The sequence below is a fragment of the Aquarana catesbeiana genome, unplaced genomic scaffold (assembly GCF_042186555.1).
Source record: "Aquarana catesbeiana isolate 2022-GZ unplaced genomic scaffold, ASM4218655v1 unanchor226, whole genome shotgun sequence".
In the NCBI taxonomy this organism is placed as follows: Eukaryota; Metazoa; Chordata; class Amphibia; order Anura; family Ranidae; genus Aquarana; species Aquarana catesbeiana.
Window position 1 is genome coordinate 18,878 of NW_027362653.1, and position 19,424 is coordinate 38,301.

Sequence of the window (19,424 nt, forward strand, 5' to 3'; positions counted from 1 at the left end):
ACTTCTGGGTAAGATTGCCGTAATCGTTGTGCAGCAACCTACGTAATTTCCAGCCCTTCCTCCCCCCCCCGCTGCCTTCTGGGAAACGCGCAGGTTCCAGAAGGCAGCAGGACCATTCAGAAAGTGCAGTGCGACTCACGCATGCGCAGCAGGAAACAGGCTATTAAAGCCGCCAGGCCTCACTTCCTATTTTCCTTAGTGAAGATGCTGGCGCTTGCACCTGAAACCGATGGGACGGATCGGCTTGGGGTGCCGACATCGCGGGCTCCCTGGACAGGTAATTTGCAGCTGCTGACTTTTAAATTTTTTTCCCTGGGCTGGAACTCCTCTTTAAATTTCCTGCAAATGACATTTTATTGCTGTTTTTTTTTTTTTTTTTAAGATGCCGGTAATGAAATGTCTTTTGCAGGCAATTTTAAGCACTTTTTTACTTTGTAAATGTCAGCACTGCTGCAGCATTTTCTGTACATGACAGAGATGTCCCTTTACAGGCAGGATTAGGACACCCCCCCAGGCATGTTATTTAAAGGAATTGGGCATTTTTAATGTTTAACTTCAGGCATTAAAAAACAAAAAAAAAAAAACCATCACTACTCCCGGCCCGAATGAAATTTACAAAAAAAAAAAAAAGTTTTTGCATGTTCTCCAGGGCAGTACTCACCCAGGCTAATTTATTGTTAGAGAGTATTGAGGCACTGACAGTTAACTCAATCTAACCAATATGTAGTTTCCCCGACTTGTTCATTCCACAACTTAGTTGGGGTGGGCAGAACACTTTGTTGGGGGCGGGTCAGTCATGCCTCCTGACCTTTGGGGACACGCCTGCTGACCTTTGGAGGAGGTCCCTATTCCAATCCCCGAGTCCTAACCTTGTTCTTCAAGGGGAAACCCTAACCCCTAACCCACACCCTCACCCTAACCCTAACCCACACCCTAACCCTAACCCCAACCCCGTTAATCACTCCTAATAGATAACCATCAAAATAAATATATAGTTACATAGTTAGGTTGAAAAAAGACACAAGTCAATCCAGTTCAACCATAAAAAAAAAAAAAAAAAATAAAAGACAAAAAAAAATATAAAGTGACTTCTGTGCATAAACCAATTGAACGTTACTGGGTGTAACCTCAAGGCTAAAAGCAATCACTCGGTGATGCCCCTAGTCATCCAGCGATCGCCACATTTTTCACACTGTGTTAAATCAGCAGCAATAGAAAATAGGTGTAGTAAACATGCAATATAAACAATGATCCAAAACATGTAATAAAAGTGATCCTAGTGCATAAATAATAACTTGTGTCCCAAGGCTGGACACCTAACACACAAATCTAAACAACAATATAATGGTGCATGCCCAGCGATAATTTATTGATACTCCCCTTTGCCTATTAGCCCAGAAAATGGTCATTTTTTTATTTGACAGATTCAGCTTATTTGACAGATTCAGATTTCTATAGGGTCTGGCATCCAAACTTCCTTGACGTTCACCGAACAGTTCATCTCATCCTTAGTGAGAAGGTGACACATCTCCAAAATAAGGAGAATGTTCCCATCCCATAAGTGGGGAATAGATGGGCTCAGGCGTGTTTGGGATTCTAGTCCCAACCCACGTGCCCCGATCCCACCAGGGAGCCGACACGCCACACCGCTAATCACGGGCAGCGAGACATTTCCCGGTCCCGGAAACATCACACTTCCTTGAGATTAGCGGTGTGCAGTGTTGGCTTCCTGGTGGGCTCGGGCACATGGGTTGGGAACTTGGGACTAGAATCCCGAACACGCCTGAGCCCATCTCTAGTGAGGAGATGTTCTGCCCCTGAAGGGGTTCATCTAGGTTTCCACACTATATATGTGTGTATCATCATCTGCTGGAGATAAAAGACATCACAGTGACTATGGAGGAAGAGGACGGACATGACGGGGGGTTACTGGGTGTAAATAGAAAATAAGATCTTATTACCTCCTCTGCTGCATCTTCAAGCAATGTCTGTTCTCTACCTCCTCCTGCCTCACCTTTCACCTGGAACTTCCTGTCTGTACCTGACATCACTTCCTGTCTGTACCTGACATCACTTCCTGTCTGCATTCCATAGAGACTTCCTGTCTGGGTAGAGGTGAGATCACCACCTTGTGGAGCTCAGAGGAACTGCATCCCCAAGAAATGTCTCATAGTGAATCAAACCAGGACAAACTGGTCAATCACATGGAAAATTTGGATATCCCATCCCAGAGCCTCCAATTACCTAAACGAATGTAAAATTAAAATTTACCCTTCAGGCTGAAATATTGTGACCATTCACCTAAGCAATTAGTCGGTGTAGAGCAATATCTCTGATATTCATTACTTTTTGGTTATTCGTTATTTTTCATTTCCCTTCCTAACATTATTTCCATACTCATTGTTTTTACTGTAAGAATAGCAAAGCAAGAGCATAGAAAAGCATAGTTAAAGTGGTGACCTTCCAGTCCCACAGCTTGAACCCAACCGGGGTAGGCTGGACTAGGCCACCAAGGTTTATATCAGTACTATACGTTATGCCTTCTCAGTTTTTGTATTACAAATGTTGTATAATATATGTCGTATATTATAAATCCTGACTCGGTTTGCGAGTGTTGTCTCGCCAAAACGAGCAGAATTCAAGCTATGGGGTGTGCAGTACCGCATTTGGCCAGAGGTGCTGGTGACACTCGGAATGGTTTGCAGCCGAGTGTTTCTGAACCTTTCTGAGGGTTTTCGAGTTCAACCGAGCTGTCCCTGAGTATTTCCAAGGCTCTCCGGCGCCCCCCGACCTCTGGCCACATGCGGTATTGCATACAATAGAAGTCAATGCGGAATGAATTAGCTTAGTTTCCATTGACTTCTATGGGGAAACTCGCTTTGATATGCGAGTGTTTTTGGATTACAAGCAATCTCCTCGTAATCCAAGGTTCCACTGTATAAAAATTAGGTGCGCTGTTCCTTTAAATAATTTTCAATGCTATCAAAGTGCTTTCAAATTTGCAAACTCAAAGTAATACAAAATATCTTACATAAGCAAACAGATACAAAGAAAAAAAACATCCATCATTTAAGTGTGAACCACAATAAATTGCAATGTGATAGATTTCAAGAATAATTAATACATGTGCTAGTGCAATAAATAATATGCATAAAACATACATTTCATATAAAAAGTCCAATAAAATCGTGCCGTTATAAACTTGTGCAGATCCACTGCGAGCTGTTTGAGCCGATTTCAGTGTACTATCACCAAGACAGAGCACACACCATCTGCTTACCAAAAAATGTGACTTTATAAACTTATGAGGTCATGTATGGTCATGAATTTATCCGAAGTTAAAAATTATCCAAAATAACAAATGCCGCATCTAAACGAATGGAACGTAAAAAAAATTAATAACAATAAATAATAATCATATTAATAAAAATGTTTTATTACTATTATTTATTAGTATTAATTAGTTCTGTTCCATTCATTTCAATTCGGCATTCACTATTTCAGATAATTCATAACTTCGGATAAATTCGTATTCTTTACGTTCTCTAACAGCCAAATTTGAAAGGAAATTCCAATACCTATAATTTGATAGTTAATTATTATTAGTTAGTTAGATATTATTTTGAATTTTTCGATTTTCGAATTTTCGTATTTTTATTCTTTCGAATTTTTGTTCTTATTTTTGGATTTTGGAATTCTCGATTTTTCCGAATTATCAAAGTAACGAATACCGCATCTAAGTGAATGGAACATAACCAATTCAAATTTTTACACATTTATTTGAAATAACTCATTTCGATCATAATGAATGACCCCAAAAACGAAAAAAAAAAAAAAACAAACAAAAGAAAACAAATGAATGAAATGAAAATGAAAACAAATTAATTTTTTGGCAGTGCACATGTCTATGCTCCTGTGTCTTGGTGATTGTACACTGAAAGCAAACAGCTTGCAGTGTACCATCACATCTGCACAAGTTTGTCATGACACAATTTTGTTGGACTTTTTGTATGAAATGTATTTACTGCACTAGCACTTTGGATGTACATAGATGAATTATTCTCTCTATCTATCACATTGAACTTTTACATAAGCAGTCCAATCGGATCCACCTGTCTATTTTTCAGGCGGACCCAATTGGACCCTCTATTCTCTTGGAGCAGTGGGTGTAATCTCCAATCCAATCCGGTCCACTAAAAACAAATTAAAGGGGGATCTGTTCCCCTCTGTCTGGATCTAACTGCAGTTGGGTGTAAACGGACAGCAAAGTCTGTTTACATTTGACTGCCCATAGAGCAGAGGGCTCCATCCCACCCTGCTCAATTTGGATTTTCAAATTTCCGAATTTCCAAATTTTTGAATTTTCTCATTTCCGAATTTCCAAATTTTTTAATTCCGATTTCTGAATTTTCAAATTTCCAAATTTTCAAATTCCGAATTTTCAAATTTCGGAATTTTAGAATTTTGGAATTTTAGAATTTCGGAATTTTAGAATTTCGGAATTTTAGAATTTCGGAATTTTGCTGAAAATTCAGAAAATTCAGAAATTTGAAAATTCCAAAATTCACACTCTGAACTGCTAGGATTGGTTGCTATAGGTTGCTCCTCTGAATTTCCGAATTTTTGAATTTCCGAATTTCCGAGTTTCCGAATTTCCAAATCTTCAAATTTCCGAATTTGCGAACTTTCAAATTCGAAATTTGGAAATTTGAAAATTCGGAAATTCGAAATTCGGAAATTGAAAAATTCGGAAATTAACGGATTGGTCAAAAAACGAATTCTGAACTAAACGAATTGCACATGTCTAACCATATAATATGAGGTCAAACCTTAAGCCCGGGTTCACACCTATGCGAATTAGATGCGGCTTACACCGCATCTAATTCGCAGGACATTTTAAAATACATTCATATGAATGTATCTGGTTCACATATGTGCGTTGCATTCGCACTGCGCATTGCACAAAAAACGTGTGCGTTTTTTGGGCATTGCGGTGCGAACTACAAGCCTATTATCTCCTATGGGAACGCATCTGATTCGCAGATGCATTGCGTTCTGAACAAGGATTTTCTCTTTCTCCTCACTACACCTCCCCCTCTCCCCCTCCCTCCCCCTCTCCCTGCTCTCTAATCCTGAGCAAAAACGCAATGAATCCGTTGAACAGGAGATTGTTATCTCCCCAGTGAAACCTGAGCTTCAATTCGCACCGCACATGTGTGAAACCAGGCTAAGAGTTTGAATGTGTATGCAATCAGGCAGGCCCTTGCATTACATGGTTTTGGTAAATCTAAAAAAAATCAGACAACAAATGTTGCATAGTGTGTATGGGGTCTTATGCACGGTTCTGAACATTACAAATTCAAAGTGCAACAAAACCGTTCTTTCCCTATGTCCCTCATTCATTTCTCAGACTTGTGTGCTGCCCCGGCATACCTCTAGCCAGAGAGTCCATGTATGGCAGTGTTCTGTTCACCAGTTCTGATGTATGGGGCCCTGTCCTTGGTCACAGATAGCTAGACTACTCACAGCTGCATCACTGGGCACGGTCCCACTGATGCAGGAGGAGCTGCTTATTATATTCCCTGGGCAAGCCCAGGAGTCCAGGGGATGATGGGAGCCTAAAGGATTGTGGGTAATGGAGTTAAAGGGACCTATGGTCAATGGTAAAGGTGTATTCTGCTACATAAAAAAACACACACACACACTTGAAAAGTCCTTTATTTACCCACTTCATCCGCACCCCCCCCACCCCAACCTCCATTCCCGGACTTTTCCATCGCCAAGCCCGGAACTGCTGTAAGCGGTCGAGTTAGCAATGCTCAGGGGAGGAGGAACAACCTCTTCTCCACCTCCTCTGTGATAATAAAGCTGAAAGCGATGAGGATTGCATCACTTCCGGTTCTCTGTTTCCCCGACCGATAGCCAGGAAAACAGCTGATCCAACCAATCAGTGTCTGATCAGATGCCTTGAAGGGCAGAGGAGGGAACAGGGGTTCATTAGACCTCAGATCTCTCTATAAAGAGGACCTCTCACTGCCCAAGCTATCCCAAGGGATGTTGTTCATCATTTTAAACAGCAATAAAGTGAAATGAAATAAAGAAAAAAAAGTGTAAAAAAAATAATGTAAATAAAATAAAGAAAAAAATGGTAAAGCACCCGTCCCTCGTGCAAATGCAAATGTGCTGTTTTTTTTTTGTGCTGTTTTCCTGGCTATCGGTCGGGGAAACAGAAAACCGGAAGTGATGCAATCCTCATCGCTTTCAGCTTTATTATCACAGAGAAGGTGGAGAAGAGGTTGTTCCTCCACAGACATATGTAAACAGTGATCGCACCACACAAGTGCGTTATCGCCGCCATTGTCAGAGCTAGAGCAATAATTCTAGGGCCAGACTTCCTCTAAATCTAAACTGGTAACCTGTAAAGGATTTTAAAGCACCGTAGTTTGCTGCTATTTCACAGGTGTATGCACTTTTAAACATCGAATGTTTAAAATCTATTTTCTCAACGAAAGATAATCATAAAAATTGCAACAACCACCACTGTATTCTCCGGGGCCTCTCACAGCAGATCACATGACGATAGTACACAATGGATAGTTTCCATACTATTGTGTTGATATCTGTGATTGCTCGCAGTGATCACATGGTACAGACAGGGCCAATCACAGCCCATCTGTACTGTAATATGCCCAAACCACCGTGACTTCATTTTGATATGCTTTGATATGAGTTGCCAGTTCAACTATGAAAGAATGCTTAGAAAGATGCTTGCACAAGCACTGTAATCTATATATATATCATTGTGGGTTGGTTGGTCCTTTCCTGTTTTCTGTTCTGTAGGGTTCTGTAGGCCATGGGACACGATGCATGACTTATGTCTTATAACCAGATGGCCTGTTGACTCTTGTAACCTCTTGATTGATGTATTTTAGGGGTCACGGACTTGTATAACCATATATTTTTATACCAATACATCATTTACTAACCACTTCCCCTCCCCTCTTTCTATTGTTATGTTGAACCATACATAAGCTGTAACACACCTAATAAAGGCAGACATTTTACGAATGCAAAACCTGCCTCTCGTTTCATTCGGTGTCTCCAGATATCTGAGGGCCCTGTTGGTGTACCTAATAGACAGGATATTTCATTTCCTATACTATGGCTAATGACAGATATCAACACAATAGTAAACACTGAATGAATAGTTTTCATTCAGAAAAAATGGTTGCTTATAACAGTGAAATTCACTGTTATGCCGCGTACACACGGGCGGACTTTTCGACCAGACTGGTCCGACGGACTTTTGAAAGTCTGATGTCGCCTGTCATCCCAGCAGCTGATGTCACCTGTCATTCTAACAGCTGATGTTGCCTGTCATCCCAGCAGCTTATGTCGTCTGCCGTCCCAGCAGCTGATGTCCCCTGTCATTATAGCAGCTGATGTCACCTGTCATCCCAGCAGCTGATGTCCCCTGTCATCCCAGCAGCTGATGTCCCCTGTCATCCCAGCAGCTGATGTCCCCTGTCATCCTAGCAGCTGATGTCGCCTGTCATCCTAGCAGCTGATGTCCCCTGTCATCCTAGCAGCTGATGTCCCCTGTCATCCTAGCAGCTGATGTCCCCTGTCATCCTAGCAGCTGATGTCGCCTGTCATCCTAGCAGCTGATGTCGCCTGTCATTATAGCAGCTGATGTCATTATAGCAGCTGATGTCGCCTGTCATCCTAACAGCTGATGTCGTCTGTCATTATAGCAGCTGATGTCGCCTGTCATCCTAACAGATGATGTCGTCTGTCATTATAGCAGCTGATGTCGCCTGTCATCCTAACAGATGATGTCGCCTGTCATCCCGGCAGCCGATGATGTCGCCTGTCATCCCGGCAGCCGATGATGTCGCCTGTCATCCCGGCAGCCGATGATGTCGCCTGTCATCCCGGCAGCCGATGATGTCGCCTGTCATCTCGGCAGCCGATGATGTCGCCTGTCATCCCGGCAGCCGATGATGTCGCCTGTCATCTCGGCAGCCGATGATGTCGCCTGTCATCCCGGCAGCCGATGATGTCGCCTGTCATCCCGGCAGCCGATGATGTCGCCTGTCATCTCGGCAGCCGATGATGTCGCCTGTCATCCCGGCAGCCGATGATGTCGCCTGTCATCTCGGCAGCCGATGATGTCGCCTGTCATCCCGGCAGCCGATGATGTCGCCTGTCATCCTAGCAGAGGATGTTTCCTGTCACCCTAACAGCTGATGTCATCTACCAGTGCTCAGCACCCCATACCCTTTGTTTGACAATCTCTTGCCTAGTCACCTTAAAAATTGTCAGAATTAGTTTTAAAGTTTCTGCTCCCATAGACTTCAGTGGGGTTTGGATCAACATTCAGAACTTAGGAGCAGTTCAGCGAACCTCCTGGAACCGGTCCCAGGAATGTTCATCTCATCCCTACACCCCTCTATGAGTTCTCTGATGTATTACAACGTGTGATTTCCGTGTAAAACATTTTCCGCACTGGAGACAGGAATACGGCCTCTCCCCCGTGTGCAATTTTTGATGTCTAACAAGGTCTGATTTTTCTGAAAAACATTTCCCACACTCAGGACACACATAGGGCTTCTCCCCCGTGTGAGATCTCAGATGTTTCACAAGGTGTGACTTATCGATAAAACACTTCCCACACTCTGGGCAGCAATATGGCCTCTCTCTCGTGTGAGATCTCTGATGTCTAACAAGAGCTGATCTCTGTGACAAACATTTCCCACACTTGGGACAGGAATACAGCTTATCCCCTGTGTGAGATTGCTGATGTCTAACAAGTATTGATTTTTGTGAAAAACATTTCCCGCACTCAGGGCAGGAAAATGGCTTTTCCCCTGTGTGAGCTCTCTGATGTGTAACTAGGGCTGATTTCCGACTAAAACATTTCCCGCACTCAGAACAAGAATGAAACTTCTCACCCGTGTGAGACCTCTGATGAATAGTAAGACCTAATGCAGAGCTAAAACTTTCCCCACATTCAGGACAGGAAAATTTCTCCTCCCCCTGAATTCCAACACCATCCCTCACAGTACAAGGTTGCTCAGAGTCAGAGGGATTTGATGGTCTATCCACACTGTGAAGTCCACCATCCATAGCTGAGCTCATTGTCTTTTCTCCTGCACAATCTCTTGTGATGTTCTCATCTTCCGTTTTACAACCTGGAGATAAAGTGAGACGATTCTTTGAGGGTTCATTGATGGCGTGTCCTGGAAAAATATAAAAACATGATCAATAGACATAGCTCCCAACTGTCCCGGATTTCGAGGGACTTTCCCTGATTTGGAGCAATGTCCCTCTTTCCTCCTCATTAGTCCCTCATTTTGGTCTGATCCATAAAGTTGTATATAAAATGCACTATTTACCCTTCAAAAAGTGTTTCCCAGTGCTAAAATTTTCATCCAATTTCTAAATTGCTGCATTTGTACATTTTAAAAGCCAATATAAATAAATAGTAGTGGTAAAAAAAAAGGCCTTGTGGATTTAACTAATCTTTTTTTTTTTGTTAATTCTCCTTTAAGGGGGCGTGGCAGGGGGTGTGTCCTATGCCTACATACTTTTGCTAGTAGGTGTCCCTCATTCCCATCTCAAAATGTTGGGAGGTATGAAATAGATACAAGATGGTTCATTCACTTAAGATTCCGTCTGGATCAGGTAGATTTTAGTGAGTAGATGTTCTCTGTGGATGTCCCAACCAGCTGTGACTTCCCCTCTTCAGCCAAAGGGCCTTTGTTCCTCCTCTCAGATCCCTTCTACATTTGCACAGCCTTGTCAGAAGAGCAGGAACCAATAGGGAATGGGAGGTGCATGCTCTTTACCCAACCACAAGCCTAGGCACTGGGTCAAGTGGTCTCTGATAATGAAGAGGTTCAAACTCTAGACTTGCAGACCTTTTAGCATAGAACAAGTGGCCATAGGCCTAGGCTTCTGGTGATAAGAACTCTTCACTTTTATGTAACTTTCTGAGTTGTATTGAACTGCATTGTTGCTATGCTGACATCTAGTGGCAGTTTTGGGCTACGACAACTTTACTATATCATTTTGGCTTCTTTCTCTATCCCCCCCTCCTATTTAGTGCTAGTTAGTTCAGTCCTATTTAGATACTTCCCATTTCTTCCATGTTCCCTCGGTTAGTGTTAGCATACCTCCCAACTTTTTGAGATGGCAATGAGGGACACCCATCAGCAAAAGTTTACAGGTGTTGGATGAAAATTTTAGCACTGGGAAACACTTTTTGAAGGGTAAATAGTGCATTTTATATACAACTTTATGGATCAGACCAAAATCAGGGACTAATGAGGAGGAAAGAGGGACATTGCTCCAAATCAGGGACACGCCCCCTTAAAGGAGAATTGTACAAAAAAACAAGATTGGTTAAACCCACAAGTGCTTTTTTTTACCACTACTATTCTTTTATATTGGCTTTTGGAATTTACAAATGCAGCAATTTAGAAATCAGATGAAAGTTTTAGCACTGGGAAACACTTTTTGATAGATAAAAAGTGCATTTTATATACAGCTATATAGATCAGACCAAAATGAGGGACAAATGAGGAGGAATGAGGGACAGAGGGACATTGCTCCAAATCAGGGACAGTTTGGAGCTATGTGTTAGCACTTCACAAAGGCAGGGTTTAGCAAAGTCAATGTCTTTTAACACTTCAAACAACTGGAAAACATCCTCTGTACTGCAATTAGCTGAAGTAAAATTGTGTTGGATTCAAATTCTGTGTTTTATTGAAGAGTTAAGCTGCCTGTGGATGGTGCCAAGTTAGAAGGCGACCGCACTGTCCAGACAGACTAGGTCTAAGGAGGTATGTCAATGCATAAAGTTGCATTTGAAACAGAACAATAACAGTGTAGAGAGAGTTTACAGCAGTATTTCCTCATGGAAAGATAAGCCTTTCAGTTTTATGTTACTACTTATGTCTCATCCTGGCAAGACTGTAAATAGCACTGTATATTAAAACGTGGCTATAAGTCTTCTCAAAGAATAGGGACCAACCTCCAAAAGGCACAATCTGTGTTATTATATCTGTGCTACTATAACTAGGAAAGAAACACAACCCAGTACTGCCAGATGAAAGTGATTGCCCCCTTGTTGGGACTTTACATGGACCACCAACTCAACAAGTGTGTAAAAAATATTCTTTAATATAATAGGTTAAAATACATAAGACAACACATATGATAAGGATGCACAACATGTGCTACATGAAAAATCAACCATTGAATGTATAATAGCATACAAAATGAATGCCCAAATGCCCGACGCGTTTCCGGTATAAGGTGTTCCGATACCTTCCTCAGGGGACAAGGGTTCAGAAAGTTTTACATTCAAAAATAAATTCCAGTATGGTGATTCAATGTCAAGAATGAGCATTAGGGACCAGTGAGTCCATATTGGCACTGCACGCCTCACCACCAGTAGGTATTGTAGATATTGAGTGCGCTCTCTGGGTGCATAGCACTTGCATAGTCTAGAGGGACGTATTCCTATTGTTTGCTCCCGTTGGGTGGAACAAAACAGCTGATTAAGGACATTACTGTTATGCCCCGTACACACGGTCGGATTTTCCGAGGGAAAATGTGTGATAGGACCTTGTTGTCGGAAATTCCGACCGTGTGTAGGCTCCATCACACATTTTCCATCGGATTTTCCGACACACAATGTTTGAGAGCTTGCTATAAAATTTTCCGACAACAAAATCCGTTGTCGGAAATTCCGATCGTGTGTACACAAATCCAACGCACAAAGTGCCACGCATGCTCAGAATAAAACTGCCCCGTTTATAGTCCCGACGTACGTGTTTTACGTCACCGCGTTCAGAATGATCGGATTTTCCGACAACTTTGTGTGACCGTGTGTATGCAAGACAAGTTTGAGCCAACATCCGTCGGAAAAAATCCATGGATTTTGTTGTTGGAATGTCCGAACAAAGTCCGACCGTGTGTACGGGGCATTAGGCTAAATAGCCCAGGGAACAGTGTCCCAGCGTTCCACCTCTGGTGAGACAAGTATATCCATCTGGCATGTGATGTCAGATCAGTGGATTGAGGCACTCATCCACTGATCTGACATCACACGCCAGACGGATATACTTGTCTCACCAGAGGTGGAACGCTGGGACACTGTTCCCTGGGCTATTTAGCCTAACAGTAATGTCCTTAATCAGCTGTTTTGTTCCACCCATGGGGAGCAAACAATAGGAATACGTCCCTATAGACTGTGCAAGTGCTATGCACCCAGAAAGTGCACTCAATATCTACAATACCTACTGGTGGTGAGGCGTGCAGTGCCAATATGGACTCACTGGTCCCTAATGCTTATTCTTGACATTGAATCACCATACTGGAATTTATTTTTGAATGTAAAACTTTCTGAACCCTTGGCCCCTGAGGAAGGTATTGGAACACCTTATACCGGAAACGCGTCGGGCATTTGGGCATTCATTTTGTATGCTATTATACATTCAATGGTTAATTTTTCATGTAGCACATGTTGTGCATCCTTATCATATGTGTTGTCTTATGTATTTTAACCTATATTAAAGAATATTTTTTACACACTTGTTGAGTTGGTGGTCCATGTAAAGTCCCAACAAGGGGGCAATCACTTTCATTTCTACTACAAGGGATGGGACCACCATGCTCTATAAGATATGATGGGAGCCTCTATTTTGTTTAATACTGCCAGATGAACCCCAGAATCTACATAAACCATGTCTCAGTACACAAATTGTATCTGCAGCACAGAGAAGGGGGGTTTATCTGAGAGAGAAGATCTAAAATGCAGGATGGGTATCAGTAACTAATACTAACCTATTATTGGCTGATATCACTCATCTCCCTCCCTACTCTGGACCAATCAGTGTGCAGTAACAGAGCAGAGATAACAGAATATATTATGGCTCACCTGTGCTGATCTCTGTAGGAGTGTCCTCCTCTTTTTTCAATGTCCTCGTCATTCCAGCTTTCTCTGCATATTGCTGATCATCCCTCACATTCGTCTCTTCTACTTCACCCTCAACTTTCATGTTCATCAGATCTTCACCCTAAACCAACAAAATGGTAGAAAATATCATCTGAAGAATAGAAGTCTTTATGATGTGAGATCACATAGCAAATATCATCTTGTAGAGTCCACACATCGTCTCCACATGTCAGAGTGTTCAATCACTTTATGTTCCAGACCCTCAACTTCACCTACCTGATGATGGTGAGGGATGGTGTGATCTTCCTGTGTGGAATCCCGGGAATACAGAGGACGGGGACATCTCTCTGTTGGGTTCCTGGTATTAGGTGACTCCATCCTAATGTCCTTGTATAGATCCTTTTGTCCTTCAGAATGTTCCTCCATCACACCATACTCCTCATCCTCCTCTTTATACTCTTCTTTAGCAACAATATTATTATCCCTGAGTTTTCCACTCTGAAAATATAATAAACATTCTTTGTATTATACATGCTGTGTATAAATTATAACTACAAATAATTACCAATCATCTACCTGATGATGGTGAGGGATGGTGTGATCTTCCTGTGTGGAATCCCGGGAATACAGAGGACGGGGACATCTCTCTGGTGGGTTCCCATTACTGGATCCATCTGTAGGAAACACACACACTGACTGAATACATTGTTTCTATGTGTTTATCAGATGATGGGGGATCTAGGTGGACCCTCCGTACTGCTCTCTCCTTTACAATAAAGTCTCCTCTTACCCGGTGATGTGAGGGGCGGCTGATTGTCCATCATGACGTCCTTGTAGAGATCCTTGTGTCCTTCTAAATACTCCCACTCCTCCATGGAGAAATAGACAGTGACATCCTGACACCTTATAGGAACCTGACACACACAATGATACAGTCACCATCCAGACACATCCCTTGTCTGTTACTGGATAATGTCCCAGAATTCCCAGCACCACTCACCTCTCCTGTCAGCAGCTCCATCATCTTCTTGATGACTTCTAGAATCTTCTTCTTGATGTTTATCTGAGGTGTCAGGGAGGGAGGTGGAGGCACTGTGATGGCCATATGATCTCCAGACTTCACAGGAGGAAAATACTATTCAAGCAAAAACAGTAATATCATGTCACATTCCCAGAATCCTCCTCACCTCTCCGGTCAGGTCTGTGTTTTATTAATAGAGATAAGAGTGATGTCATGTGACCTCCCAGAATCCTCCTCACCTCTCCGGTCAGCAGGTAGATGATCTCCAGGGTGAGATTTAGTATCTTCTCAGTCATGTGACTCCAGTCCTCCTCCATCCTCATTGGTGCTGTCATTTGGTCTATACAGGTCTCCTTGTAGACAGATAAATTTGGTAAATGAAAGTAAGAATTATATGGATGGTATTGGGTACACAATAATAGGATGTGGATGTGATGGGGGTAATAGAAGGGTTGCTGTACATTTAAGAGCTACTGCCCCCAAGGGAATATATTTAGTGTGGACTCTTTAGTGTTTGTTACATCTTGGAGGTCCTGGGACCCTCTTGGTCTGCAGGATCAGATATTCCCTTTTCTCTGTTGGGTTGGTGTTGTTTTTAAACAACTTTTCTTCAGAAACAGACCTCCTCTAACAACAAGTGCACTCCAATTAGTGAGGAATGTCCTTCTTCATTTTACTTGGTATTCTGGAATATATCACCTAACAAATAAGACGGTAAGATGGTTAAGGTTGCCAGTTCTGTAAGGTCTAAAAATTAAACACTGGTGGGCTAAGAGGACCATCACAGACCTAGAGACTACCCCTCTCTCCCTTAGAGTCTAGCTGAGGCCTACAGCCTGACTAACCAATCTAGGACCACAGAGTACTTCAGTGACACTACCCCTTCAGAGGCCCCTAAAGTCTCTCAGCTTTATTAACCCCTCTCAGCCTCTCAACTTCCCTCAGAACCTTCAGTATTTCCCTCCCTCTGACACCAATGATGGAACATATTCTTCATGGCAGGCTGGGGAATGTTTTCTTCCTCCTGACCAGCAATGTAAGGGGCTCTATGCTCCATACTCCTGACCCCTGCACTCCATCATTGTGTTGGATGCATATTGTAATGGTTGCCCATTTGCTGCCTGTCTAGTTTAATAATTGCCCTTTGTAGGACATGTATGATCATTGTCTTGTTTATTTATTGTCATTGCTGCTTGTTTAGAGCGGGGGGCTGGCAACCTGTCGACCGCGGGCAGGTAAGAGGTAGAGAGCAAACAGGCCCCTGCGCCACTGAACCCCAACTTCTAGGTGCCGGTCCTTCTCCTGCCCCCCGCAACTTCCTCCTCTGCTGTGATCAGTGTACAGTGGAGAGCGGGAGGCAGCACAACTCAGGATGGAGGGCGGGAGCTGGCAAAATTAACTTTTCAAGTTAACCCGCAGGCGATTGGTTGTTTAGGGCCACCCTGTGTCCTAGCAGCAATCACCAAGCTTGTTAATATGAAAAGTCACTCTGGCAGCTCCCGCCCTCCGTCCACAACTGTGCTGCCTTCCACTCCCTTCTCTGTGTACACAGGTAGGGCACTGCTTATGTGTGGTGATCTTAAGGAAGCAGAGGACACTGCTATGGCACATTGCTATGGTGGGGATAGGGGGCAGAAGGGGGGCCAGTGGTCACTGATATGGAGGAAGGGGGGGGGGCAGAGGACAATACCGTGTGTGTGGGGACAGAGATGTGAAGGGCTGTAGAGGACACTGCTATGGGGGGGGAAGAGGACACTACTGTGGGGGGGGGGTGATGTGAAGGGGCAGAGGACACTGCTATGGGCAGGGCCACCCCATAGCAGTGTCCTCTACTGCACTTCACATTACCCCCTCCCCCGTAGCAGTGTCCTCTACTACCCTTCACATCACCCCCCAGACTAGTGTCCTCTGCCCCCCCTTTCCCCCATAGCAATGACCTCTGAGCCTCCTCCCCCCACCCCCAGCAGTGTCCTCTGCTCCCCCTGTTCCCTCCCATAGACAGGTATTGGAAAAATGTGAATTCCCAGCAAGTGGCTGGTAATCAGATTTTACCACCCCCCCTACGCTGGCGCCCTAAGACGGAGCCGCTGCTGATCTTGTCCTTGTTCCTCTTTTTTTTTCTGCTTCCCGCACCCCTGTGTGCTCCCCATCCCCTTACCAAAGCTCCCCAATGGGAGCCCTACTGATACTATCCCCTGCCCTAATAACTGACACCGTCCACTACCCTACTGACTGATACCATCCACTTTTAAGGCAGGTCTAAGTTTGTATTTTTACAGTGACATTGATTTTATTATATTTTTTCTTACAATTTAGTTAGATCTTGCTCTTTAATCTCTTTTTTTTTTTTAAATAGCGCTAAACCCCTAGATTTTTGCTCTTTCATATTGTTCAGGTAGATCTCCATCTCTCAGAGGTTGCCTGCCCCTGGTTTAGAGGATCATGTTACTAGAATTGAACTTCAAAATTAAGGAAACGTTCATAAGTGGGGAAATGTTCTGCCCCTGAAGGGGTTAATCTAGGTTTCCACACTATATATGTGTGTATCATCATCTGCTGGAGATAAAAGACATCACAGTGACTATGGAGGAAGAGGACGGACATGACGGGGGGGTTACTGGGTGTAAATAGAAAATAAGATCTTATTACCTTCTTCTCACTTTCTTCTTCTCTCTACTTCCTCCCGACTCACCTCTCACCTGGAACTTCCTATTTATACCTGACATCACTTCCCATTTGACTTCCATAGAGACTTCCTTTCTGGGTAGAAGTGGAATCACCACCTTGTGGAGCAAAGAGGAACTGCATCTCCGAGAAATGCCAGGGTTTCTCCAAAAGCTTCTAGGGGTTCCTTGAGCAATGAACAATTTCTGTCCCTCAGTAATAACTGACATCAAGGATCTGTAAAGGGGGACTCCTTCTCATGCTGGCCGCTGATATAATGTGGTCCTTCTCCCTTTGATCACCAATGTAAGGGACTACTGCACTCATCACTGATAAAAGGGGGGTCCTTCTCCGTACACTGCCCTACATCTTACTGACCTCTTTACACTGCTCTACATACTACTGACCTCTGTACACCACCCTACCTACTACTGACCTCTGTACACTGCTCTACATACTACTGACCTCTGTACACTGCTCTACATACTACTGACCTCTGTACACTGCTCTACATACTACTGACCTCTGTACACCACCCTACCTACTACTGACCTCTGTACACTGCTCTACATACTACTGACCTCTGTACACTGCTCTACATACTACTGACATCTGTACACTGCCCTATATACTACTGACCTCTGTACACTGCTCTACATACTACTGACCTCTGTACACTGCTCTACATACTACTGACCTCTGTACACTGCTCTACATACTACTGACCTCTGTACACTGCTCTACATACTACTGACCTCTGTACACTGCCCTACATACTACTGACCTCTGTACACTGCTCAACATACTACTGACCTCTGTACACTGCTCTACATACTACTGATCTCTGTGCACAGCCCTACATACTATCGACCTCTGTACACTGCTTTATATATTACTGACCTCTGTACACTGCCCCACATACTACTGACCTCTGTATACGGCCCTAAATCCTATTGACTTCTGTACATTAAACTACATATTACTGCCCTCTGTACAATGCTCTACATACTACTGACCTCTGTACACTGCTCTACAAGCTACCGACCTCTGTACACTGCCCCACCTACTACCGACCTCTGTACACTGCCCTACATACTACCGACCTCTGTACACGGCCCTACATACTACTGACCTCTGTACACTGCCCTACATACTACTGACCTCTGTACACTGCCCTACATACTACCGACCTCTGTACACGGCCCTACATACTACTGACCTCTGTACACGGCCCTACATACTACTGACCTCTGTACACTGCCCTACATCCTACTGACCTCTGTACATTGATCACCAATGTAAGGGACCAATACACTCATCACCGATAAAAGGAGGTCCTTCTCCGTACACTACCCTATATACTACTGACCTCTGTACACTGCTCTACATACTACTGACCTCTGTACACTGCCCTACATACTACTGACCTCTGTACACTGCCCTACATACTACTGACCTCTGTACACTGCTCTACATACTACTGAGCTCTGTAAATTGCCCTACATACTACTGACCTCTGTACACTGCCCTACATACTACTGACCTCTGTACACTGCTCTACATACTACTGACCTCTGTACACTGCCCTACATACTACTGACCTCTGTACACTGCTCTACATACTACTGACCTCTGTACATCGCCCTACATACTACTGACCTCTGTACACTCCTCTACATACTACTGACCTCTGTACACTCCTCTACATACTACTGACCTCTGTACACTGCTCTACATACTACTGACCTCTGTACACTGCTCTACATCCTACTGACCTCTGTACACTGCCCTACATACTACTGACCTCTGTACACTGCTCTACATCCTACTGACCTCTGTACACTGCCCTACATACTACTGACCTCTGTACACTGCTCTACATACTACTGACCTCTGTACACTGCTCTACATACTACTGACCTCTGTACACTGCTCTACATACTACTGACCTCTTACACTGCCCTACATCCTACTGACCTCTGTACACTGCTCTACATACTACTGATCTCTGTACACTGCCCTACATACTACTGACCTCTGTACACTGCTCTACATCCTACTGACCTCTGTACACTGCTCTACATACTACTGACCTCTTACACTGCCCTACATCCTACTGACCTCTGTACACTGCTCTACATACTACTGATCTCTGTACACTGCCCTACATACTACTGACCTCTGTACACTGCTCTACATCCTACTGACCTCTGTACACTCCTCTACATACTACTGACCTCTGTACACTGCTCTACATACTACTGACCTCTGTACACTGCTCTACATCCTACTGACCTCTGTACACTGCCCTACATACTACTGACCTCTGTACACTGCTCTACATCCTACTGACCTCTGTACACTGCCCTACATACTACTGACCTCTGTACACTGCCCTACATCCTACTGACCTCTGTACACTGCTCTACATACTACTGACCTCTGTACACTGCCCTACATACTACTGACCTCTGTACACTGCTCTACATACTACTGACCTCTGTACACTGCTCTACATACTACTGAACTCTGTACACTGCCCTACATACTACTGACCTCTGTACACTGCCCTACATACTACTGACCTCTGTACACTGCCCTACATACTACTGACCTCTGTACACTGCTCAACATTCTACTGACCTCTGTACACTGCTCTACATACTACTGACCTCTGTACACTGCTCTACATACTACTGACCTCTGTACACTGCTCTACATACTACTGACCTCTGTACACTGTCCTACATACTACTGACCTCTGTACACTCC

At 43.7% G+C, this 19,424-nt stretch overlaps 1 protein-coding gene across 1 annotated transcript in view; it reads right to left on the reverse strand.

The window, feature by feature from the left end:
- Positions 1 to 16,881, reverse strand: part of LOC141121627 (uncharacterized) — a 34,403-nt gene extending 17,522 nt beyond the window's left edge. Inside the window, exons 1-9 of the mRNA XM_073611277.1 lie at positions 16,638 to 16,881; positions 14,228 to 14,341; positions 13,968 to 14,102; positions 13,758 to 13,881; positions 13,544 to 13,641; positions 13,244 to 13,465; positions 12,950 to 13,088; positions 8,445 to 9,242; positions 1,962 to 2,035 (exon numbers count right to left, since the gene is read on the reverse strand). Coding sequence (XP_073467378.1) covers positions 1,962 to 2,035; positions 8,445 to 9,242; positions 12,950 to 13,088; positions 13,244 to 13,465; positions 13,544 to 13,641; positions 13,758 to 13,881; positions 13,968 to 14,102; positions 14,228 to 14,323 — 1,686 coding nt within the window. The 5' untranslated portion in view covers positions 14,324 to 14,341; positions 16,638 to 16,881. The remainder of the gene's footprint in view (positions 1 to 1,961; positions 2,036 to 8,444; positions 9,243 to 12,949; positions 13,089 to 13,243; positions 13,466 to 13,543; positions 13,642 to 13,757; positions 13,882 to 13,967; positions 14,103 to 14,227; positions 14,342 to 16,637) is intronic.
- Between the last annotated feature and the right edge of the window lie 2,543 nt (positions 16,882 to 19,424).